The sequence below is a fragment of the Castor canadensis genome, chromosome 6 (genome assembly GCF_047511655.1).
Source record: "Castor canadensis chromosome 6, mCasCan1.hap1v2, whole genome shotgun sequence".
NCBI classification, from domain to species: Eukaryota; Metazoa; Chordata; class Mammalia; order Rodentia; family Castoridae; genus Castor; species Castor canadensis.
Window position 1 is genome coordinate 118,058,194 of NC_133391.1, and position 27,403 is coordinate 118,085,596.

Below are 27,403 nucleotides of genomic sequence, written 5' to 3' on the forward strand. Positions count from 1 at the left end.
TCTATCTCAATAGAGCTAGTGACAAATTTGCCACAACCAACAGTTCTTACAGTCTTCCCGAGGTCTCTCCAGTGATTAGCATTCATGGACGCCCAGCACTGCCTCCATAAATCCTGGCACTGCTCAATCTTACTTCCATACTTCTACTGGCAACAGATATGCACAACCCAAAAAAGATTAAGCACAGCAGACAAAGTCTGCAGAGGACAAAAGCACTTCCTAAGTCTTGGAAGGGGACTCTTGTGAGAATTTCTTTCCGCAGCAGTAATAGCAAGAAGTATGCTTTGTTGTGTTTCCTGAGATGGTGTGATACTCAAACAAACTACAGGACATTGCAATGATGAGAATTCATTCAGATCTGCAGATTTGGAAACTGACAATGTGTGTCTTAATTAACATTCATCTCTTTACTTCAATTATTTCTCAAATTGTTAGTACCAGCATGCCGTGCGATGCAAGAAATAGCTGCTCGGCCTGCTCTGTAATAGCTAATCCTGTGTGATTAGGTAGGGTGAGTAAGGGGCACAGGCAGAAGGGGAGAAAGGAGAGAGACCATTCAAGCTCACATTCAAATAAAAAATCAGAATTGCATAAGTCAGTACTGTGATTGAGTTTGATTTGTTACATAATCACATGACTAGAAAAAAGTATGATTAGAATATAGCTGTGAGCACTACAGCTTACAGAAAAGAAACATGAGTGAGTACGTTTTCTACTTTTGGACTTTCAATTGAAGAATAATTACATACTTTCCTTAACTAGCTAGGTACAATTGTAAGGATAAATTACTCTGAATCTTTGTATCAGGTAAGAGAGTTTTAATCCATATTACCCTTTAATAAGAAAATACAGAAAATCTCGTGAGTTTTTCCATTCAGTTTCACAGCCTAGTATAATGCCTGGGATATTGTAGGCATTCACTGAATGAATGAATAATTCACACTAGCCGGTCACATCCCAGGAATACAAAACCTTAACATGACAGCTATACTATTTGTATATGTTTGTACTATTCACAAACCTGTGCTTTGACAAAAAAGCTATGAGAACTGTTATAAAGTGTTTAAAATGTTTCAATTTCTTAATCATTACAACATCTACATTTGTTTAAAAAAAGAAAAAGAGAGAGAGAGAACATTGTCTGTGGGTAACGAAAACCCCTTATTCTCTAAGGCTGCAGACAACATTTGGGCTGTGCATAGGTCCACAGCCCCTTGCCTACTTCCCAGAGGTCTCTAGACCAAAGAAAGGGGACCTGCACTTGTGCTGATGATCACTGACCTAATAAAAGTGCTGGATCAAATTGCCATCTTTCTTCAAAGTTACTGTCAAAAGATTCTCTGAGCTGCAAAATTCCTGAGGTAGCTAGAAACACTAAAGTCCTCATCCTGAATTGGTGACGGTGGTCTTGCAGCTCCTCGTTAATGTTATAATAATGCTACAGTTATTACATTTTCCTGGTGCTGTGGGAAAGAAGAAGGCATGTCTTTTATTATATGACAAACATAATACAATCCATGCATGGCCACTAACTTGTTTTATGAAGTTGGTCAGAAATATGACAATGGTCAGGAGGCTCCAATGGTAGAGACAGCAGAGTCTGGGACAGAATTTCTCACAGGGCATCAGTGTGGGTGTGAGGGCACAGAGAAGGGAAGATAGTGGGGGAGGGGAGAGAGTGTTCAGTAAAATGCAAATAAAGAGATTCCTACCCTAGACCTGGTGAATCAAGATCTCCCAGGGTGGTGCAGGAATTTGCACTCACATGGCACACCACCCCTATCGCAGGCAATTCTCATGCCTAATGAAGTTTTAGAGCCACTAAGCCAGGAAATAGATGCACCAGGCCACACATTACCAGAGCAAGCAGCTCCTCCCTTGACCATCACTGGTAGTTCAGAAGAACTTCAGGACAGTCAGACAGAGAAAGAGATGAAGAACTTGGTGGGAAGGATTTCTGTTAGTTGAGATGTCAGGTGGCTTCATCTTCATCTAATTTTCCCAAAGCACAGTCCTTGTTTGACCTTTTACAAATCAATTATTGATATGGAAATTATTCTCAATAAAACTACTAGAACTACCCAACCAATGCAGATGAAATATCTCTGCTATCAGAAGATGTCCCAATGTCCACATTTCCTTTACTATTTACCAGTATTTTTAAAGAATGGAATGATATTCATTTACCAGCTATGCACAGTTAACATGGAAAGGGAAGTAGAAAACATTGTACAGCCTGTTTTATTTGTAGGCCAGCTCATTTTCTTGCTCACCAAAGACTTTCTCCTAAATGTGGATCATTTATCCTCATTGTTTTCTACAGTAATTGAGGGGTTTTTTTTCCATGTTGTCAATATAATTGCACTTAAATGAATTCAAGATGTTATTTATATCTCATTCATAAGATGCTTTGTCTGACTGATTGCAGCTGGCAGAGTTCAATGACAGATTCCCCAGGACACCTTGTTACCAGTTTCAGTACAAGAGTGAGACTGTCTTACCAAGAGATGCCTTCATCTTACTACACCTCCTTTAACTAAAAAAATCACCTCTGTGAGGTTATCATCCAGGGTAGATGTCACTGTAGTCAAGTTTCAGCTTCCTGGAAAACCCATCTAGAAAACTTCCTTCTATCCTCTTCCTATAGACGATATTCACTTGCCTTTCAACATTGATAAAAACTACATCTCCTCAAAGGAATAGTGAGATTTAGATTTGATTATAGTATTTGTGGAATTTCCTTACCTTCCAGTGAGACTCCAAATTCCTTGTGAGCACAAACTATTTCTTACCATACTCCTAAGGAACCACATGCTAAAAAGAAAACCCATGAGTTCTGGAGACACATGCAAAGCAGCTCTGTCACTTATTACTTAGTATCCCTAACCAAGTCACTAATGCTTTCTGAGCCTTAGTTGTCACATATAAAATGGAATCATGTTGGCAAAGTGGCTCAAATGGTAGAGTGCCTCCCCAGCAAGCATGAGGCCTTGAGTTCAAACTCCAGTACTGCCCAAAAAAAAACAAGAAGTAAAAAAAAATTTTTTAATGGGATTATGACGTTTATACTTCAGGGAGTTACTGTGAAGATCGATGAAATTATAATAGTAAATAACTTAAAATTTTTTTTCAATAAGCTTTAAATATTAAGTATAAAGTATGAAAAAAGCTTTATATAAAACTGTAGAATTTCTTTTCATGATACTTCTGTCCTATACAATGGACACTGAAGTATTCATAGCTTGATTTTCAAAAATGCAATATTAGTGCAAGGAAGTTCCAAGAAAATCCTATCAGGAAAGGAAAGAGAAAGAAGAGGAAGACAGGGAGGAGCCCCTGCCCTGGAGATGTGGATTGTGGACACTGGACCTGAAGAGTCTGCAGGTGGGAGAAGCAAAGACAGGAGCCATGAGCTTGCACAGAGAAAGGGGAAAGAGTAGGAAAGTATCTCATTCTACCCGAAGGAGAAAGGCATTCCTCACAGAAGGAAGAATTCCGGGCTTAGGAGAGCAACATCTGAAGTTACATTTCAACTTTTCTTGATCATGTTCCAATTCCAATTTTCCCAAACCTTCAAAATAAGTTTTATTAAATATCACAGACTTATTTACAGACAGTTTTATCAATTTTAAAATTAAAAGTTCATCAATTTTAAGATTCAAAGTTCAGGTGAATGGATTATAGACTTTCATATATAACTTAAGTTCAAATATAAATAAGTTAATAAATTAAGAATGTGAATATTTAATTCACATATAAATAAGTTTGCCATAAGGTATTACATTAGCAGAGTTGAAATAATTTTATATCAACACTGCACTATAAATCCCATTGTTCTATAGTTCCGAAGGTAAAATTCCCATAAAATGAGATAGGTAATCTTGGTTTGGAGAAAGATAGGCTCATCTTGTATTCGCTACTGGATGTCATTACTTGGAAGAATTTTCAACTGACAGAGCTAGAAAATACATGTGACTATCCTAACCTACATACATACACATATCCTCAAACTTTGCCACAAGCAACCATGTACATTTGCATTGATTAAGCATGAGTGCACACCACTGTACAATTCTAATTCTACTCTATTACTGGATCCAAGGGAAAACCTGAAAAAGCCCTCTTGCTTTTAGTTACTTCCTTTTATAATCAATTTTAGAAGTCACATAGCTATGCAATAGATAATACCTCTGAAGTATTGTTTAAGATGGTAATAGTTGCCTAGGTTGCTTTTCAGGAACTTGGAGGCCACTCAAACCAGTTGAAACTACCAGCCCTTCACTTGGGCCTGCACAAGTGTCCATGGGTGACCACTTACAATCAAAGGGCCAAAAATTCTACTCTCAGATCATGCTAATGTGGCTTTTTTCTGAGCATTCATTTTATGCAGGGCCAAAGTTTGACCACACATAGACAGACTACTGGTTACTTCACTTTATCCAATCCTTTCCACACACTTCAGACACCCTGTTCCTTAATCCATAACTACCTCTAAACCCTATCTTTAGAGAGACAGATTTGAGCCTTTGGTCTCCCACCTTGTAATTGAGCTTCCTCCTGAATAAACTCTTGCAAAACTTGTCACTTCAGTAATTGGTATACCATGTAGAAAGCAAAATGGGCCTTGGTTGGTAATTTTGCCACATGGATCATTCTGTCTCCTCTTCCTGCTCCTCTTTAAGCTCCCACCCCAACAGTGAGAAACCTGGCATCCACTGTCTATGATCCACTCACTTAATTTCTCAATTCCAGTATACTTGTGTAGTGGAATCAGAATTTGTTACCCTGTGCCCCTGTGAGGAAAACTTTATCAACTAGAGACCCACGCGTCTGTACAACTTTTTTATTTGCATTTATTCTTATAAACTCCACTCATTTTCCAGAGTTATTTAGGTCTACACCTCCTTTCCCAAACAATCCCCTTTAGTGAGCTTGTTTCATACATTTTTAATGAAGTTGGATTGTTTTTTCACATTTTGCATTCCGTCCTAGGATCACCCCACCTCAATGTTTTAATATGTAGGCATTAAGGTTTTTCTATATGTTGTAAAGTTCTGTGGGTTTTGACAAATACATGGTGTCATACATATTCAATTAACAAATCACAAATAATACTTTCACCACTCTAAAACATATACACACACAACAATCAGGATAGGTAAAACAGAGACAGGAACCAACTAAAAGAGCTCCTTACTACCAAAGTTGGAATGCTTTGACAACAATTTGGCACTCAATTATTACTGAAAGTATAAAATAAATATCCATGCCTCCAGAAAGACATAAGTAAATGCCTGAATTAGAAATGAGAGGATATGAATCTCCCATGTAAAAGAATTCTAAATAATTTAGGTAGCTGCTCTACCCACAAAGAAGCATGTAGATAACACCCCACTCCTTAAGTGTTTGCTGCACACTGCGACTTCCTTTCAAAGAGCACAGTATGGAAATAGGGTGAGAAAGAGTAACTTTACACTACCAAGGTCAACATCAATAGTGATTAATAATGTTGCTAGTGTAGACCCTTGATATGACGTGATAAAAGTGTCACTTTGCCTTGTGTTCTTCCTCCCCAAACCTGTAACTTTACTTTAATGATGGGGAAAAAATTTTAAATCCTAATTAAGGGACATCCTACAAAATTCCTGACCAGTACTTCTCAAAACTGTCAAAATAAACAACAACTAAGTATGACTCACAGCCAAGAAAAACCTAAGAAATTTGATGACTAAATGTAATATGGTATCCTGCATGGGATCCTAGAAAAGAAAAGGGAAATTAGGAGGAAAGTAAGGAAATTTAAATCAAGTACAGAAATTTAAGCCTCTCCTAAAAGTAAGGTTTACTTAAAGTTTAAGATGTACAGAATCTATATTCATTAAAGGTGGAACTAATTTAAGGAATGTTTGTGTCCCTTATTCAGATATGAATAATATAATCAAGCATTAAATTCCATTTCCTTTTGTTTAAGTTCCTATTATGTTAAGTTACCATGGATCTCTGAGGGAACTAATTAAACATTAAAACATTATATGTTGAAAATAGTCCTAATTTATTAGAAAAATAGTGTCACTTTGGATATTAAAATGATCCCAAGAGCAAACATCAAAGACAATTTCCTGTTTGGCACCTGTGTGGTAGGTAAATTGATCTCAGGTGAGCCAGATCTTCCTGGCAGCCAAATCTCAAGAACCTGGATGAACCCTCCTAGTTCACTCAAAGTTCTCAAGTTCTAGACACCTTCAACTTTATGCTTCATTCTGATTTTTTGTTATTTTACTTCACTCTGATTGCATCCCTTCTCCCTATACTTCAGCTACATAGCTTCTTCAGCAGAGGCTCATGACGTAAAGCATAAAGTCAGCTGGCTTTTTTGCCCATGCCTGAAGAGGCCATGTTTCATAAAAATGTCTTCCAAATTAGCCACTCTAAAAGTTATACTAAATTGTCCTAATAAACTGTTACAGCTTGTACTGGCTGGCATGGAAACTAACTAGAATTTTAATTGCTCTACAGTATCCAGTAGCTAATCCCTTTAAACACTGGTTACTCAGAATAAAAAAAAAAAGAAAAAAAAAAAAAACAAGCCCAAACTCCCATAAACACACTCACACTGAGTCAAGCTGTCTGCCAAGGATCCCTCAGTAAGTGAGATTGTTTTGTAAGTGTTTCAACACAAGAAAATCAGAAGAAATCTCTGGGCAGCATTTAAACTTTTCACAAAATAAATTTTATAATATTATTTCCAGAATATATTTCAAATTTTTCATTTATTTCATGTTTCATAAATTAGTTGTCATTTCCTTACAATTTATACTTGTTTGAAATTTATAAACACATCATTTTAGTTAAGTATCATGAAACTTACAGAATTTACCTACTAACCTGGTTTATTTGGGATTAAGGATCTAATTTGGAGAAGGAAAATATTTATTTATTTATTTTTATTATTATTATTGTTATGCTGGGGGTACATTGTGACATTTACAAAAGTTCTAACAATATATCATAGTTTAATTCACCCTGGAGAAGGAAAAATTTAGAGTTCAGAGATAGAACAGCCATTTTTTCTCCCCCTCAACTATATTTCAAAAATTAAATTGGCTTGCAGTATGACAGAAAAAGTCAATTTCAAAGGTACTAAAGGTAGGATAGAACCGGTACTCAACATCAGGCATCTCTGTAATGCCGTGTGGCATTAGCCAAAGCATCAACGTCCTCCCTTCATCCCACTCCATGCACCTCAAAGTCTAGTAAAGGACTGTGAGATTACACAGCCAATCTGGGCAAATTACAGTCACTTGACTCCTTCTTAATGTTTAAATATATTTTAAAGATTTCATTATCTCATTTAAATTCAAGTGTTTGGGATTTTTTTTTTCTCAATCCATTTTGTTTCAAAGCTTTCATATTTCCCACAGATCTAAGACATGGGTGGTGATAAGCGTTGCAAATCTGCAAACCTAATACAAATGGGTTTCCCTTCATTTCTTTTGTAATCAGTTGAGATCCAAAGTAGAGCCCTATTTCTCAATTCCAAGAACCATGAAAAACAAAACAAAACAGCAAAGAAAACCCAGCAAGTCAGGAGTGATTTCAGCATCACTGAGCTTCCCCAAGGATGCCTGGCTATGATTCTCAACCTTGTCTGCACCTGGGAGTCGCCTGGGGCCCGTGAGAACTCCAGATACACAGGGTTCACTCCAGAACAATGAAATCCAGCCTTCTCTGAGTGCAGGACTGGGCTTCAGTATTTATAACGCTCCAGATCCAGCGCGTAGGCAGAATTTAGAACCACAATGTGACACCGTGCTTAGATTAGCACCTCCTAACCTTAACTGGTTTTCAGGTAGCTCCTTTTTATTTTATATCTTTGAGGGAACAATAGGCAGAACATTGAACCCTAATTATATCAGATAGCATCCTAGACTTGGGACTATTAATTTAACAATTTCATTGGGCTTTAAATCTGAAGAGAAGACAGTAAGGTGAACTACACACCTCTTGCAAAGCTTTAGTTTCTTCATGCTTTCTAGTCTACAGTCTACATTTTACACTGACCTAAAATTTCCCCAAATACTCTTTCTTTCAACTTAAGGAATGAGAGTCTGTCAACAGACACTACAATGGTCTCATGTAAAGAAAAATGCTTCTTTCACGTTCCACAAGGAGTATTTTACCTAAACAATGGAGCCACAAATATATAAAAAGGCAGGACACACTTGATAAGGGAAAGAAACCGAGCTCATAGCACATAGCAGAATTCCAATGAGTCAGAAATTTCTCTACCAAAAACAAGTTTTAAAACCTCAACAACCACAATAACATTTCATTGAAGTGAACAAAAGGGATAAAATTTGAGTCCAAATTTATATAAATAACTTTCATTTCCAATGATCTTCTTGGAGTATTTTCTGTCCCCATCCCCTTTACTTCAAAACCAAATCACTGGTAAGATTTAGTTCATGGTAGAGATGCCCACCACCCCCCAAAAAAAAGAAATGAAAAAAAAGAATCCACAGAAGCTTCTATAGCCTGAGGTGGCAGGGTGGGGAGGGGAGAAGAAAGAGAGAGAGAATGAGAGAGAGAGAGATCCACCAAGAGTGAGGATTGAAAACTTACTTTTCAGAAGGCTAAGAGCTATGCTAAGTTTTACTCTCCCTCCCCATTTTTCCTTTTTGTTCATGTTTCATGCAACATTTCTGAGATTTCAATATAGACAGATACACATGTTCCATTAAAAAACAGCCAACAAGGGGGCAACTCCACTTGCATGGGCCCTGGTTCTCAGGATTCCACACCTAAGATCCTGTTTGGAATCACCTCAAAGCTTAATATTCACAGGTGACTTAAAAGTGCTGTTTTATAAACTTTTGTAGCACAGTAGCATTTATTCCATTTCCAATATTTGACACTAATATAAGAAGAAATGAGAAAACAACCTAATTAGTTTTATTTGTTTGGTTGTTTGCCAAACGAGTGTTACTGACTGCACTGTCTTTTCCCAGTTGCCACTAGAATCAAGGCCTAGACCTTTGCCAGTCACACCACACATGGAAATCTTGAAAACACAGCCTATGCTAGCCCCAAGGTTCTGCTTTACAGGGACTGCTCCTTTTTACCAGTTTCCTTCTGTGGATGTGTCTCCTAAACTTTCAGTGTGGGGCTTTGTTTCTCCCCCTTGGTTTTGTCTATAGTCATGAAAAGTCTATGACTCTCAGGTTGAGAAATCCCAGTCTCAGATCCGACTGCTTTGTTTCTGTCTGTTTCTGCTTCCTGCTCTTCCCAATGTGTCTCTGGATGGGTTTTTATTGTTTTGTTTTATCAAATCAGATTTCCTTCCACATCTAGCTTTGGTTCATATACCTCCCTAGTTCAAGCCTCCCAGTCCCAACACCCACAAAGAAGTTTTCTTTTTCTCATATAACATGTAAGTAGTGAACAATAATATGAATGAAATAACTCAGAGTTTTAAAGAATAGTTGCAATTTGAGCCCTGAAGTATGTTGACCAGGCCATTTGATAAAAATCAGCAATATATATTATTAAAGGAGGGCTGGGGTTTGGCTAATAGCAGTTATTATTTGTTGGGAGGATCTACTTGTTTCCTTTCTTCCTACAAAAGTTCTTTATAGAAAAACGTACAGCATCATTTAAAGCAACTTTCTAAAATGGAGCTTACTTACGTCGACAATGTTAAATGAATAATGCAGGACGTGAGTTCTACTGTTTACATGATCACAACTCTGTGAAAACAGTAGTAGGACATACATCCAAATTTAATACTAACTGTCTTTGGATGGAGAGTTGTAGGGATTTTTTTTTCTGCTTTCTGTAATTTCTATTTTTTTTTCTGTGAAATACTTATTACTTCTGTAATTATAGAAGATTAAATTAATTTTTTTCCAACAGGCTTATTTAACAAGCTGGTTTGTTTAAAATTTTAAAATCTGGCACTTGTGCCAAGCCCCACTCTCTTTCAGCCAGACCTCCGAGGGCTGACACATTACAGTGCTGCTTCATGCCAGGGTTTTGAGGTGTTAAGACTCTCCATGCAAAGAGGAGATGCCAGCCAATGCCATCCTCACCCCACCATAGTGTCTGTCTGCATCTCCCTGTCACCTTCCCATGGGCAAAGTTAAAACATGCTCACATAGTACTTGCTTTGTCACCTTGGTTTCACCAATCCTTCATTTCTTTCTAGGCAAATAATTATATGATGTATAATCTTAGCCAAATAAATTTCATATAACCTTTAATCTGACACAGACCATGAGTGATAAATTATTGCAAGAAAGTCAGCTTCCATGTGAGCATCACTACATCTAGTCTGCCACCCACAACCTTGCTCATACTCTAGAATACTCTTTGCAGAGAGAGTAGGACAATCACCTTCCATAAGTTTCTGTGATTCACCTGAGACACTGGCTTCACATTCCTCAAGCAGGAATTTAACTGTTAACTGGAAATCTTAATTTATAATCAAAGCTACACAGTTTCCGTGTTCAGATTCAATCTTTTAAAAGGAGTCTGCCAGAAAACTGATGATCAAGCCATTCACTGCTTTGCCCGTGGGGTATGTATCTTTGTTTTTGATTGGGATTCCAACATTGCGGCCAGGCTCACCCTCCCACTGCATTTCCCACAGGTTATCTACTTGCTCCTGCTAGATATTCACTTGTCTCCTCCCTGGCACAGCATTTCTGCTGCTCAAAGTTTTAGATCTGTTTCAAGTTTTGATTCTATTTCTTAGTCACATGTAGTATTGTGGACTTGAGCCAAATGGGCCTTTTCTTCCTTCTTATCTTCATCATTTACCCATGTTACTTCATCTACCTACTTCTTTTCCATCATCCCCAAATGCTGTGCCTAGTCTACCCATGATAACTATCTAGACTATGCAGGAATCCCGCTCTCTACCATGACAACAATAGTGTCAGACCCCAGCCCTTCAAGTGATGATTCTCTCCTCTGAGCAAAACTTCAGCCTTTACAGCAAACACAGAGAACAAGGCCGTCACTCCTGGACTTGATGCAAATGCAGTCGTATTGTCAACTACTCACTGCTTTGATTCCGGGGTACTGGCCTGGATGAGTTCCCTAGCTATTTCCCATTTGAGACATAATCAATAGTCATTTTTGGTATATAAATTTATGGTCAGTGTGATTCTTGATTCTTTGGGGTGACAATCAGAACACAAAGCCTGCCCTGCCCAATACAATACGGTCACATATCCCATGCTCAATAGACAGAAGTGGCTGTTGGCTACTGTTCTGGATAGCACAGCCCAGAGCACGTCCATCAGACAGAAAGTTCTACCAGAATAGCATGGAGGCAGTTTATAAGCCCACACTGAACTCTCATTACATAATTTCAAATAATTCAAATCAGCAAAGACTTGCACCTTTATCCCACATATTTGGGCAGCAGTTCCTCAGAGGCTGGATGAAATACAAGGACATATAAAACAGCAGCAGTTTTGAAGTGGCCTCTGGGGAGAGTCACTTCCCATTCCCACCTCTGGCTGACCTCTGTTTACAACTCACTTCTTGCTGCCCCCTTCTCTGTGTCAGAAGGATCTATTAAAGTCTATTCCTTATTTTCTTTGCAAGGTCAGAGGTTTTTTGGTTTTGGGCTTTTTTTTTTTTTAATTCTAAGAGTTTAATGAAGAACAAAGCAAATGCTTCCCTGACCCTTTTCATAAATCACTGGATTGAAGTCCCACATAGTTCTCTGTCAAGGCCTTCCTAATAGTGCTCTTCACACACAGTGACAATGACTGACAGATTGGCTCAGCTCAGGACACTAGTTTCCACACTATTCTTCTTACCCAACAAAGTACACCAGTTGGAGATTGGAATGAGGTTTTTGTAAGCCTAAAATTAAAATAATCCTACTATGTAATACTTTTAACAGCCAACCTCCCCTCCCCCCAGCAATTTGTCTTGTAAACATTCATCAAAATTAACATTCCTGGGCGCACGAGGCAATTTGTAGATGAGACATCCTGTATGTGTGAGTAACAGCTGTGCTCCTGGCTTCGGTGGTCCACAGCAGTCATCTGTTCTGAGATGTTTGCCTTGCTCCTTCCTCTTACCCCCTTGGTCTATTACTCTTACCTTATATAGCAGCCAGAGTAGAGGTGTGCATCACGCTCCATGCACACCTAAATTTCTGTTCCAATCTCAACAGCACCCCAGGCAGGGAGACCCAGCAAGCCACCTCTGGCTTGGGGCCAAGCTCTGAGCAACACAGTCAACTGGCCCTGTGGTGCTTCCTCCTGCCTACTCTACACTACGCTATTTCCCAAATGCTCTGTCATGTGACTGCCAAACACGCCAGCCAAGCCACGCTGCCAAGCCTCTGCTGAGCCCCTGCACCAGTCGGCCTTCACCATTTAACTCACCCTCATCTCACCTGCACTTGAGCAGCTGGCCACCCCTGCCACCTCCTCACCCCACAATCCCTAAGACTGCTCTGCACATGTGTGCCTTCCAGCTGTATGAGCTGCCTCAGCCTCACTGCACCTGAAGAAACCAATGGAGAAGGCATATGCATACACATGCATCGTGGAACTGTCCCTGGGTGTCTTAGCAGACCATATATAGGTCCAAACTAGGCATCTGCTGTCACTCAGCCCATGTCCTCAACCCACTAATGACTTTATCACACTCTGCTCACCTGTAAATAGCTCAAGAGAAGTCTGGGCCCAACGAATCTTACAGAAATAGGAAATACACGGGGAGGGGGTTGGGGGAGGGGGCTCAGAGCATGGTGAACCCAGCACTTGGGAGCAGAGGCAAATTCTCAGGTCCATGGGAGGAATGACCTCCATGCTGCCAAGGGCACTCCTGGCTTCCTTGAAAGGAACCCACATAAGACCTAATACCCCACAACAGCATCTGCGCTTCTTCTAAGCCCTGGCATTTAGATCACCTGGGGGACAGTGGTAAGCTTGGGGACTCCAGGGCCAGGCAGAGTAATATTCAAGTCTCATTTCCACGGCTTACACCATCAGGGTCACTCTCCTGAAATGAAACTGGCAGTGCCTACTTCTTCAGAATAACAAGGTAACCATGACAACAACCAAACCAGCATTTGGCAAAATGAAGGAAAAGCTGTGGTTGCTTTGTTTAGGTTCTAGATTATAAATAGAACCCAAGTTCTATTTATAAGAAGTTACAGTATGATGACTGATGCTGCAAAGAAAATTTACCTGGCTGGTTTCAAGAAGAAAAGAAGGGAAAGGAAAGGACACTGAGGGTGAAGACGATGGAAAGACGCTGCATATGTACACATGAAGACAGCATCCCGTACCCACCAAACACTGTGTGAAAGAGGGGCAGAGGGAGAGGAGGGGTAGGAATACAATGGAGGGGTGAACTTGTTCAAGGTACACTGTGCTGGTATGGAATTATCACAGTGTAATTCCCTCATATGATTAATGTATGATAAATCAACATTTTTTAAAAAAATAAAAAAGTAGTAACTTAGGTTCCCAGGAAGAAATAGTTTATATAAAAATAAAAATGTATTTTCTTCTTGGCCACTATCTACCTGGCCTGTGATATCCCCCCACGGGAGCAGGAAAAGCAATATTTTGGAACATACCCAAATCTAGGCTGTTCTGGTCTTCGTGTTCATTCAGTTGAACCACCAGGTTTTTGACACACTAAAAAAGATAAAGTCAGGTAAGTGAGGTTTTTCCTTAACTATATCTTTGCTAATGTTTGCTTCTTTATTTTTGTGAACTAGAAAAACATTCTTAGAAAGCATCCATAAAAACATGCTACATGTATGACATCATGTTAACAGAAGACTAGTCTTGTGTATAATTAATATTATTTAAGAGCTAAAAATAAGGAAAGACTCTGTCCCCACTCGAGCTATCCACAGGTAAGGCACAGTATTGGCAAACATCCATACATATCAAGTACAAATTTGCTTTGGAACATTCATGGACTCATGTTGAGTTTACAATGACAACAACTCAGAAGGAGTTGGTCATAAATGTGGAGATTGAGACTCTGATACAGGAAACTGTATTTCAAATTATTCTGAAAGGATGTGGGCATTTTCCTGTTTATTTGTGAAACTGAATTTTTTCCTATATATTTCTATGCCCCCTAGGTCTTCATTTCTACTTCAACTCTGGACAGACATGCAAAGAAGAAAGTAAGGCAGGGAGTCGTTACCTTTCCATCATCCTTCTCAGGTGATGATCGGCCAGACACCAAATTCCTAATCTCTGCAAAAGGAATAATTCTCATCAGGATCTGCTAATAGGAGCCTTTGTTTAAAAAAAGAAGAGAAAGTAAATGACAAGCAGAGGATGAGTTGTCCAGGACCGCCTGCACAGGGCTAGCTAGACTTTTAGCTTAGCCTCCATAGAAATCAACTCTGGCTGAGTATCTGATCACCTGACCGCCACACTCATTATTTTGAGGACCAAGATGTAAACAAGCCTAGGAGCTCTCATAGGAAATCCTGGGGGAAAGAAGGATCATTAAATAAACATATGCCCTTGACTCCAAAGCAAGTCTGCTCACTACCTAGGGCTCTTCAAAATAGTACAGACTGTGAGGATGTGACTTGGATTGACCTGAGGAAATTCCGTGTGTCCATTTCCTCAAATGCTACAGATTTCAGTGTCTCAAAGGAACACAATTTCACTCCAGCAGAGTCTCAGCCTTTCCTTGCTCAGTGCTGAAAGTGGAGCACACCAGCTCAGCCGTTAGCCTGACCTCAGCCAGCAGGGCCAGGTTGAGAGGTGACCAGCTCCAGGTGCCTCAGGTGTCCCCTCTCAATAAAGGCTTTCCTGGAGAGTAGTCAGGATGTTCTAGGATGAATAGGAAGGTACACGTGAGGGACTATTTTTCTCTAAGGCTTGACTCATTAGTTCTCTTCCCAAATGCTCAATTGCCAGAAAACAAAAGCCACCACTGTCAAATAATCACCAGGAGGAGGTTTGGGCCTGGGGAAAATAAGTGTTGACATCCCTCCCAGAGGCAGATGGCAGAATATCTTTAACCTGAATTTGTATGAACACACAACACTGCGGGGCCCCAGGCCCTTTTCTGGAATCTCAGCTTCCCAGCCCCCATGGTTCATGGGACAACTCCTCCTGGTGACCCCAGGAGTTCCCCAGCACGTGCATTAACTAGACATTCTCTTCTCTTTGCCACTCCTGTTCATTTCAGTTACTTCTGCCTCACACCTCCAAGTGGATTTGTTGATGCTCCTACCACCACAAGTTTTCATCCACGTTTCTGCTTTTAGAAAAAGCTTAGTAGAGGCTTCATTTATGTGGCTCCCTGTGACAAATTGTAATAAGAACGACAAATGACAAAGATGCAGGAATAACTAATAAAGGCAAGGATGGAACACAGAAGCCTCAATCCCACTTGTCATGTGGTCTTAAAGATCTGCTTTACAATAACTTTGAATTTGTTTTATTTCAAGCAAGTAATATTACATTTGCTCTCCACAATACTATATCACTCTTGAATTCAAAATGAATATTAGCTTTCATGCAAAAAATAAAGTAATAACCTCAATTTTGTGAGGTCATGTTACCATTTTCAACGGAATGGAGACGACTGCAGGAGATACAGCCTGGGCAACACATGACCCAGCATTCCTGCCAGCCTTTAAATGCACAACTCACACATGGCCACCAGGTGGCATCAGGTGTTTGCATAAAAAACATTGCCAAAGGACAGGACTGTCAAAATGAGCCAACTTCATCCCTCAAGATGCTGTTGCTAAGCTCCAAAGTCCAAAACACAAGTTAAAAGTAAAGTTTTTCATCCCACTACACAGATGTGGAAAATTGTGGTGAGACACCCACCATGGTGTTTGCCACATTAATGGTGCACAGCAGGGGAGGTTGTTTTCTTTTGATGGTCCCATACCCACTCTATAAAACCTGGAGTAAGTGGAAAAGATAACACCAACATATCAAAAAGTACAGCCAGAGCCAAGGTTTTAACAGACACATCCACATACATGTCTGGGTCACGTGCCTTTATTTTGTCCATTATAGGATATTCCTTTAAAGCCCTCTCAGACCATAAGCTCTTAAATGATCATTTATACTGCACTTCTAAAGAATCCTATAATATAACATTTATTCAGAACAGTACATATTTTATTCCAGTACATATTTTATTCCAGATTGCTAGTGAAAAGATGATATGATCAATAATAATCCAGTTTGCATTATCAAACTGATGGTCCAGTGTCAGCTTCCTCCCCCACGCCCATCCCATGGGCTTTTCCCTTATTCCACTGTGATTTTTTTTTTTTCACTTCAAAACAAATACTACAAACTATACTAAAATAGATGAATTGTCATAAAAACTTACTTCATCTTAAAACTAACTTTCAAATTTATAAAATCGTAATCCTAAAATTGTTTTTTTAATTTTTTTGTGTAAGTGTACAGATTCTGGATAATAATGTATCTTTAATTTAGGACTAAACAGAGCTCTATATCTTAGAGCTCTCAAAGAATTTGGCACTCATTCTACTGGAGCTTAATTAAATTGCTCCAAGAGAGTTTCTGCTAAATTAGTAAGATCCTTTTACAACAACCCACTGAACCACCAACCACATGGTGCAACCAAACCACTCATTGCTATAGCAACCTCCAGCCGATCATGGTATCAGTAACTCTAGCTATTCTGTTTTAAAGGCCAATTAATCCTGCCTTCAATGCCCACCCAGAAGAGTGGATTACCTCTCGAAATCAGACTTACCCAACTTGATAAACATGTTTTTTTTTTAATTGCCAAGCTATAGTGCAGCAAGAGATAATCTCTAATAATTCTGTTCACTGGTGGCACAGCACCAGCAAACACAGGGCTTTTAAATCAGGGTTATGTGCCTGAAAGATTAATATCATTGCTCCTTTAAGAAGCAGATTTGCCCCAAAGTGATCCCAGCTCTGTGTACCTGTTTTACTGTCTCTTTGTGCAAAATGTGACCAGAGTCCACACTTAAGCAAAGCAAAAGCCTTAACTAAAAATTCAGGATGCTCTGTATTATCCTTTAATTGCTCTTTGGCTATGGCATACCATCCCTTCCCCGGGAGGATTTTGAGAAAAATCCTAATCAGAGCCAGCCAGACCCCCAAAGCTGCCTTCTCCTATCCTCAGGTTCAGCTGTGCACACCCAAGTCCACACCTGGCTTAGACCTGCAGGCAGCATGCAGAGCTCAGCTGGAAAACCAGGCCCAGGCTCTCTGCTGTTCTGCTTACCCAACAAACACCCAAAGCACCCAGATGATTTGCACAGCCACCCCACATCCTCCTCTGCAACACATAGGGAGGAGTTCAGAGTCTTTTCTCCCAATTGGCTGTGAATTCTGGGAGGCCTGGGGATGCATGGATTTTGGACCGACACTTGAATCTCCTGCTAACCACATATTAGGTTCTGACTAAACAAATACTTCTCTCCTCCACCTACATCTGGTGTCCCAAAATGTGTGCAACCGATGACGTGATGGATCTTAGGCCAGCTGTGGTAAGGGGAGGGAAGGGAAAGTTATTTACTTTTGTGAATTACTGGCTCAAATACTTCCAAGACTAACACTATTTCATTAGAACTTCTGAAGAGCCCGACTGCAAGACTAACACTATTTCATTAGAACTTCTGAAGAGCCCGACTGATAATGAGTGCTTTTCCATGCTTCCTCCTACCCTTCCAGCTCTGTCAGGGCCAAAACCACCCTGTCCCCTCCAGTTAGGTGCTGATGTGTCACTAATGACTTCAAACATTGCTACAATGTTTTATCCTTCCGTGGGAATTTAATTCACAACTGCCAGAGACTATTCTAATGCTCTCAACATCCTAACTGCTCTGCTTTCCTAAAACTCATGAGAACTTTCCCTTTGCCTGCCCAATATAAATACAGACCAAGAGAACCACGAGGCATTTATTCACAGAAAACCAAATGAGCCTTGTTCATCTAACATTTGTTCAATGCATCCCTCCTGAACAAAGCAGAGAAGAGACTGACACAAAAGAAGAATCTCTGACCCTCGAGCAACTCCAAACTGTACTCTTTTAGAGTATTGTCTTGAAATTTATACTCTCATTATTCTTATTATCAAAACAATAAGAAATTTTTTTGGAATAGTTTTTTTTAATATACATTACTTTTTTTCTGAGCCACAAAATCAATTAAGAAAACTTGAAAACCAGTAAGAAAAAATAGCAATATAACCACCTTAAAGAAGTATATGTCAAAATTTAATATATAAATTTTACATACACATACATATATATATATAATAGCTGTATTGGGGTTCAATTCATAAACCATACAATTCATCATTTAACATATACAAGTCAGTTGGTTGTAGTATAATTTGGAGGTGTGCAGCTATCACCACTATCAATTCTCCAACATTTTCATTACCCCACAAGAAACCCCACATCTGTTAGCACTCACTCCCTACATTTCCTCACCAACCCCCACTCACTTCCTGTAGCCCAGCCCTAGACACCCACTAGTTCAATTTGCCTTCAGGGGATTCGCCCATTCAGGATACTTCATACAAGTGGAATCACACATGTGGTCTTTTGTAATTGGATTCTTTCATGTAACATAATAGTTTCAAGGTCCATGGTGGTAGTGCTGTATCAGTATTTCATTCATCTTTGACAGTTTCAATTTGCTAATTTATTTTATTGGCAGGTATTAGATTGTATACAGTGAGGGTTTTCACCATGACACTTCCATAAGTACTTCATTCTTTTTTTACTGCCAAATAGTGTTTCGTTGTACCTGCAGGATGTGGATATGCCCATATTTTGTTTGTTCCTTTCTCAGCTGATGGACACTTGGGTTGTTTCCACTTTGGTCCATTTTGAACAGTGCTTCTAGGAATGTGGTACAAGTTTTGTGTAGACATATGTTTTTATTTCTCTTGACTATATATCGATGAGTGTAATTATTGGGTCATGTGATAATTCTATGTTTAGTGCATTTTACATCTACTAGTCACTCTCCACCCCTAAATTATCAAGGGTAAAGAATTCAGTTGTGGAGGAAAAAAAGATACCCTCAGCCTAAAATTTTGATTGCAATTATCAATTAGGCAGAAGCTCCAAGTCATCATATTTCAAAGTGAAGTCAGTACATAATTTTCCTAATTAAATCAATTGTTGAATAAGATGAGGAAAGTCATATTTCAAAGATGCAAACAAAATTCAATTTTGTTTTAGGATTATTTTTGTGTCCCTGACACTTCAAACTTAGACTCTACTTTAAGAAAGGAACTAACTCTAGCTACATTTTCATGCTAAACTCAGCTGAGTTTAGCTGAGCTGAATTACTCCTCTCTTCTCCCACGCCTGCTAATTTGACCCAGCTGGAAGAAAGAATCTGCAGCAGATGAGAGAAGCATTTGTTGTCTCAAGGTGAGCTGTGGGAATCCCCTGTGCTGGATGTCTCCAGGGTTATTTCCAGCACAAACCATCACCCTTTTCTTCTGCAATAGACTGGAAAGTGAGGAGAATTTTATTTGTATGTGAGAAAATGCTCACATTATAATTAAATATAAAATGAGCACCATATTAGTTTGCTATCCTATCTTTGTTCTTGGTCCTTTAATGAAGGTTGTTCTTTTTAGGAGAAAAAGACTAGCAAGGTCAGTTGCTAAAGACATTTTGGAAATGGCTGATCTACTCTGCAAAATTAAAGAAATAACTACAAATCACTTCTTGGGGCTGGTAGGAATATTCTGTATTTTTAAAAAATTTGTTTAAGGCCTGGCATGGTGGTACTCACCTGTAATCCCACCTACTCAGAAGATGAAGATTAGGAAAAATGTAGATTGAAACCAGTCCAGGTTTTAAAAAAAGTTAGTGAGAACCATCTCAAAGAATAAGTAAGGTATGGTGACTCACAACTATAATCCCAGCTACATAGGAGGCATATGTAGGAGGATCATAGGCCAAGGCTGGCCTCTGGCAAGAACTCAAGGCCCTACCCCAAAAGTAACTAAAGCTAAAGAGAGCCTGAGGGTGTGGCTCAAGTGGTAGAGTGCTTGCTAGCAAGCACAAGGCTCTGAGTTCAAACCCTAGTAGTGCCAAAACATTTATCTTAATTGACACAAAATCGTACATGTTTAAGGGGTGCACTGTGATAATTTGATGCATGTCGATCAGATCAGGGTTATTAGCATTTCTATTATGTCTGTGCTTTTAGAGCCTGTAAATTCCTGTTTTCTAGTTGTCTTAACATGTGTAAGTTGTAACCTGCCGCTACCCTGCTGCACCCTGGAACTCTGTGACTTATTCTCCCCATGTCACTATATCTGTACCCACTATCTACCTTCCCTTGAGCCCCTCCCACTCCCCTTGCCAGCCTCTAGTAATCTCTATTCTACCAATGCAACCAATGTTTTAACTTACAGCCATGACTGAGAACACACCGGATTTGTCTTTCTGTGCCTGACTTTTGAAAATGTGCTGAAAATGCTCAAATCCCCTACTTCAAGGTGAGTAACATTCACTGAGGCAGCTATTCCTTGCCAGGGTAGAATACAGTTGTGTCCCCAACTAAATAATCATCTGCAGAACAGCTTCCTAACCTCTGTCCTCAATCCCAGCTGTCCTGGCTTACAGGCCCTAGACCTTGATAAAATTTTTGAACTACGCACAACAGTTCTAAAAAGCCCTGAGTTAACTGAAACCATTCCCTCTAAAATCAGGAACCAGACAAGGATGCCCACTATCTCCACTCCTATTCAACATAGTACTGGAATTCCTAGCCAGAGCAATTAGGCAAGAAGAAGGAATAAAAGGAATACAAATAGGTAAAGAAACTGTCAAAATATCCCTATTTGCAGATGACATGATCCTATACCTTAAAGACCCAAAAAACTCTACTCAGAAGCTCCTAGACATCATCAATAGCTACAGCAAGGTAGCAGGATATAAAATCAACATAGAAAAATCATTAGCATTTCTATACACTAACAATGAGCAAACTGAAAAAGAATGTATGAAAACAATTCCATTTACAATAGCCTCAAACAAAATCAAATACCTAGGTGTAAACCTAACAAAAGATGTGAAAGACCTCTACAAGGAAAACTATACACTTCTAAAGAAAGAGATTGAGGAAGACTATAGAAAGTGGAGAGATCTCCCATGCTCATGGATTGGTAGAATCAACATAGTAAAAATGTCTATACTCCCAAAAGTAATCTACATGTTTAATGCAATTCCCATCAAAATTCCAATGACATTCATTAAAGAGACTGAAAAATCTACCGTGAAATTTATATGGAAACACAAGAGGCCACGAATAGCCAAGGCAATACTCAGTCAAAAGAACAATGCTGGAGGTATGACAATACCTGACTTCAAACTATATTACAAAGCAATAACAATAAAAACAGCATGGTACTGGCACAAAAACAGACATGAAGACCAGTGGAACAGAATAGAGGACCCAGATATGAAGCCACACAACTATAACCAACTTGTCTTTGACAAAGGCACTAAAAATATACGATGGAGAAAAAGCAGCCTCTTCAACAAAAACTGCTGGGAAAACTGGTTAGCAGTCTGCAAAAAACTGAAACTAGATCCATGTATATCACCCTATACCAGTATTAACTCAAAATGGATCAAGGATCTTAATATCAGACCACAAACTCTAAAGTTGATACAGGAAAGGGTAGGAAATACTCTGGAGTTAGTAGGTATAGGTAAGAACTTTCTCAGTGAAACCCCAGCAGCACAGCAACTAAGAGATAGCATAGATAAATGGGACCTCATAAAACTGAAAAGCTTCTGTTCATCAAAAGAAATGGTCTCTAAACTGAAGAGAACACCCACAGAGTGGGAGAAAATATTTGCCAATTATACATCAGACAAAGGACTGATAAGCAGAATATATAGGGAACTTAAAAAACTAAACTCTCCCAAAACTAATGAACCAATAAAGAAATGGGCAAGTGAAATGAACAGAACTTTCTCAAAAGAAGAAATTCAAATGGCCAAAAAACACATGAAAAAATGCTCACCATCTCTAGCAATAAAGGAAATGCAAATTAAAACCACACTAAGATTCCACCGCATCCCTGTTAGAATAGCCATCATCAGCAACACCACCAACAACAGGTGTTGGCGAGGATGCGGGGAAAAAGGAACCCTCTTACACTGTTGGTGGGAATGTAGACTAGTACAAGCACTCTGGAAAAAAATTTGGAGGCTACTTAAAATGCTAAACATTGATCTACCATTTGATCCAGCAATACCAGTCTTGGGGATATACCCAAAAGACTGTGACACAGGTTACTCCAGGGGCACCTGCACACCCATGTTTATTGCAACACTATTCACAATAGCCAAGTTATGGAAACAGCCAAGATGCCCCACCACTGACGAATGGATTAAGAAAATGTGGTATCTATACACAATGGAATTTTATGCAGCCATGAAGAAGAACGAAATGTTAGCATTCACTGGTAAATGGATAGAATTGGAGAACATCATTCTGAGTGAGGTTAGCCTGGCCCAAAAGACCAAAAATCGTATGTTCTCCCTCATATGCGGACATTAGATCAAGGGCAAACACAACAATGGGATTGGACTTTGAGCACATGATAAAATCGAGAGCACACAAGGGAGGGGTGAGGATAGGTAAGACACCTAAAAAACTAGCTAGCATTTGTTGTCCTTAATGCAGAGAAACTAAAGCAGATACCTTAAAAGCAACTGAGGCCAATAGGAAAAGGGGACCAGGAACTAGAGAAAAGGTTAGATCAAAAAGAATTAACCTAGAAGGTAACACACACGCACAGGAAATCAATGTGAGTCAATGCCCTGTATAGCTATCCTTATCTCAACCAGCAAAAACCCTTGTTCCTTCCTATTATTGCTTATACTCTCTCTACAACAAAATTAGAAATAAGGGCAAAATAGTTTCTGCTGGGTATTGGGGGGGAGAGAGGGAGGGGGCGGAGTGGGTGGTAAGGGAGGGGGTGGGGGCAGGGGGGAGAAATGAACCAAGCCTTGTATGCACATATGAATAATAAAAAATAAATAAATAAAAATAAGAAACTAAAAAATAAATAAATTAATTAATTAATTAAATAAAAAGCCCTGAGTTAGAGAATTTAAAATAATGCATCTTGGAAAGGGAACTGTGTGGATGCAATCCCCCTTGTTTTCCCAAGAAGGTCTCACAGGAAATATTCAACTAAGGAGAATTGCGACCACAACTTCCTCTGCATCTCACAAACCACAGCACACCCAAAGATGCCACGTTGCCATCTAAAGAATGTTCAAGCAAAAAGTATGCTCACCCCTTGTCAACATGACATGAATGGTGATGTCCTGGTATCTCAAAGCATAATTTCACTATAGGCACATGTCACATAACTTGCTTTCAGAATGGGACATCCCGTGCTGAGTGTCCACTCTGTCAGATCCTAGGCCAGGTGCTGCAGCTGTACTTTCTCATTTCCATATTCCTAGGGAGTGTTAAATGACATCCCCACCTGTACCTCCACCACCACCACCACCACCCTGTTGCTTTCTACCAAAACGACCATGGTCAAGTAACTGGCACAATGGTGAAAGGCCCATTCATGGCAGAACTGAAGTTTTGAGCAGTCTGCTGTTGCTGGCATGTGTCATCAGGACGAGCCCATGCATGTGTGTCACATATCTCCCAGTCATAAGGGCTTGAGACAGACTGCCACTAGGAAGGGAGCTCATTTCTAGCTGATGATTCTGATGTTTGTACTTTTTTCCATCACACACATGCAAATTCTGGAGAGAGCTGTAGGCCAGCAGTGAGAACACTGCACACAGATCCTCTGATACATGGGGGTGGCTGGGATGTTGGAGTGTGGTGGGTAATAGGGCAGACTCAACAGGATGTCTGCCTGCCCAGGCAAGCTCTGCCCCTTTACCTGATTATACACTGTCTCTGTGCTACCACTTCCTCCTGCCTAAAATTAGAAAAATCACTTCCTGACTCCCAGACATGGCCCTCCCCGTGACCACTGACAAGTGTGCTCCATTAGCACACCCATCACTTGGCTCTCAGCTGTGTGCCCGGTGCCTAACAGTGCCTGGCACAGAGCAGGGAGTTAATGAGTAAACTCCCTGAAAGCAGGGGTTTTCTTTTGCCTGACTGATGTATCACCAGGGCCTGCAATAGCACCTGTAAAAGTGGATGCTCAATCTATATTTACAGAATGGATAAGCGAAGGAACCTCAGGCCTCATGTCACCTGCCCAGACTGTGTCTTCTGTTGAATCCTTGGCCTCTCTTGCAGTTCCAAACTCAGGAGCCCAGCTGAGCCTGCAGAGGAGAGCTGCAACCTCAGCCATCTCTCTCTGATGACTGGAACTCATGTTCCAAGCCACACTTCCTATTTCTTGTTAATGAAAATGTGGAAGGTAATTTATAAGGGAAAGTAATAAGTTACAGACGAGTGATACAGAGTTGAGACAGCATATCACATCAATGGTTTAACTATTATAAAAGAATAGAAGAGAATCTGCATTTATATCATGGTGACTGGTGCTGTATCGGGGCTCAGCTGGTCTATAGCCAATAGACTTTGGCAGGCAGGACGCTGTGAAGTGACACCAAGAATTGTGGCAGGCCGTAATCTCCACTCCTATTCAACATAATACTGGAATTCCTAGCCAGAGCAATTAGGCAAGAAGAAGTAATAAAAGGAATACAAATAGGTAAAGAAACTGTCAAAATATCCCTATTTGCAGACGACATGATCCTATACCTTAAAGACCCAAAAAACTCTACTCAGAAGCTTCTGGACATCATCAATAGCTATAGCAAGGTAGCAGGATATACAATCAACATAGAAAAATCATTAGCATTTCTATACACTAACAATGAGCAAACGGAAAAAGAATGTATGAAAACAATTCCATTTACAATAGCCTCAAAAAAAATCAAATACCTAGGTGTAAACCTAACAAAAGATGTGAAAGACCTCTACAAGGAAAACTATACAATTCTGAAGAAAGAGATTGAGGAAGACTATAGAAAGTGGAGAGATCTCCCATGCTCATGGATTGGTAGAATCAACATAGTAAAAATGTCGATACTCCCAAAAGTAATCTACATGTTTAATGCAATTCCCATCAAAATTCCAATGACATTCATTAAAGAGATTGAAAAATCTACCGTGAAATTTATATGAAAACACAAGAGGCCACGAATAGCCAAAGCAATACTCAGTCAAAAGAACAATGCAGGAGGTATCACAATACCTGACTTCAAACTATATTACAAAGCAATAACAATAAAAACAGCATGGTACTGGCACAAAAACAGACATGAAGACCAGTGGAACAGAATAGAGGACCCAGATATGAAGCCGCACAACTATAGCCAACTTGTCTTTGACAAAGGCACTAAAAATATACGATGGAGAAAAAGCAGCCTCTTCAACAAAAACTGCTGGGAAAACTGGTTAGCAGTCTGCAAAAAACTGAAACTAGATCCATGTATATCACCCTATACCAACATTAACTCAAAATGGATCAAGGATCTTAATATCAGACCACAAACTCTAAAGTTGATACAGGAAAGAGTAGGAAATACTCTGGAGTTAGTAGGTATAGGCAAGAACTTTCCCAATGGAACCTCAGCAGCACAGCAACTAAGAGATAGCATAGATAAATGGGACCTCATAAAACTGAAAAGCTTCTGTTCATCAAAAGAAATGGTCTCTAAACTGAAGAGAACACCCACAGAGTGGAAGAAAATATTTGCCAGCTACACATCAGACAAAGGACTGATAAGCAGAATATATAGGGAACTTAAAAAACTAAATTCTCCCAAAATTAATGAACCAATAAAGAAATGGGCAAGTGAAATGAACAGAACTTTCTCAAAAGAAGAAATTCAAATGGCCAAAAAACACATGAAAAAATGCTCACCATCTCTAGCAATAAAGGAAATGCAAATTAAAACCACACTAAGATTCCACCTCACCCCTGTTAGAATAGCCATCATCAGCAACACCACCAACAACAGGTGTTGGCAAGGATGCGGGGAAAAAGAAACCCTCTTACACTATTGTTGGGAATGCAGACTAGTACAACCACTCTGGAAAAAAATTTGGAGGCTACTTAAAATGCTAGACATTGATCTACCATTTGATCCAGCAATACCACTCTTGGGGATATACCCAAAAGACTGTGACACAGGTTACTCCAGAGGCACCTGCACACCCATGTTTATTGCGGCACTATTCACAATAGCCAAGTTATGGAAACAGCCAAGATGCCCCACCACTGACGAATGGATTAAGAAAATGTGGTATCTATACACAATGGAATTTTATGCAGCCATAAAGAAGAACGAAATGTTAGCATTCGCTGGTAAATGGATGGAATTGGAGAACATCATTCTGAGTGAGGTTAGCCTGGCCCAAAAGACCAAAAATCGTCTGCTCTCCCTCATATGCAGACATTAGATCAAGGGCAACCACAACAATGGGATTGGACTTTGAGCACATGATAAAAGCTTTAGCACACAAGGGAGGGGTGAGGATAGGTAAGACACCTAAAAAACTAGCTAGCATTTGTTGCCCTTAATGCAGAGAAACTAAAGCAGATACCTTAAAGCAACTGCGGCCAATAGGAAATTGGGACCAGGAACTAGAGAAAAGGTTAGATCAAAAAGAATTAACCTAGAAGGTAACACACATGCACAGGAAATCAATGTGAGTCAACTCCCTGTATAGCTATCCTTATCTCAACCAGCAAAAACCCTTGTTCCTTTCTATTATTGCTTTTACTCTCTCTTCAACAAAATTAGAAATAAGGGCAAAATAGTTTCTGCTGGGTATTGACGGGGGTGGAGATGAAGGGGGCGGGGTGCATGGTAAGGGAGGGGGTGGGGGCAGGGGGGAGAAATGACCCAAGCCTTGTATGCACATATGAATAATAAAATTTTAAAAAAAAGTATTGTGGCAGGATGCTAGGAGGCATGGATGATGTCCCATACTCAAGATGATCACAAGTGGTAGTGAAACACCTTCTGAACCCTTTCTGTTGTGTTTCTGTGCTGATGGTTACTGAGTACCCAAGTGACAGTGGAAAAGAGGATATAGACCTAGAGAGGAAGGGTCATGACAGAGCAGGGACAACATGATCCTCACAAGAACCTTCCATAGACACTTGTATTAGTGAGGTGCTGTCAGCTAGGCAACAGGGACTCAACTAAGTTGAAGATCTGCTAGGTTAAATGAGTCAAATAGACTCTCTGCCCTGTGTCTCCTGAATTCCTGGAAACTACACAACATTACATGAATTCATATCTCCAACGTGGGTTCATATGCAGCTTTTCCTACTTATTTGGCCAAAGAATCCTTATTTCAGAATTTCT

The 27,403-nt window shown here is 39.7% G+C and overlaps 1 protein-coding gene across 6 annotated transcripts in view; it reads right to left on the reverse strand.

The window, feature by feature from the left end:
- Arhgef28 (Rho guanine nucleotide exchange factor 28) overlaps window positions 1-27,403 on the reverse strand; it is a 285,671-nt gene that overhangs the window by 118,529 nt on the left and 139,739 nt on the right. For 5 of the 6 annotated variants that reach the window (XM_074077301.1, XM_074077298.1, XM_074077299.1 and 2 more), the window contains 2 exons: window positions 14,197-14,249; window positions 13,613-13,673 (listed from right to left, as the gene is read on the reverse strand). The exons of the other annotated variant lie outside the window; for it this stretch is intronic. In XM_074077301.1, the coding sequence (XP_073933402.1) occupies window positions 13,613-13,673; window positions 14,197-14,249 (114 nt within the window). The remainder of the gene's footprint in view (window positions 1-13,612; window positions 13,674-14,196; window positions 14,250-27,403) is intronic. 6 annotated transcript variants of the gene reach the window in all.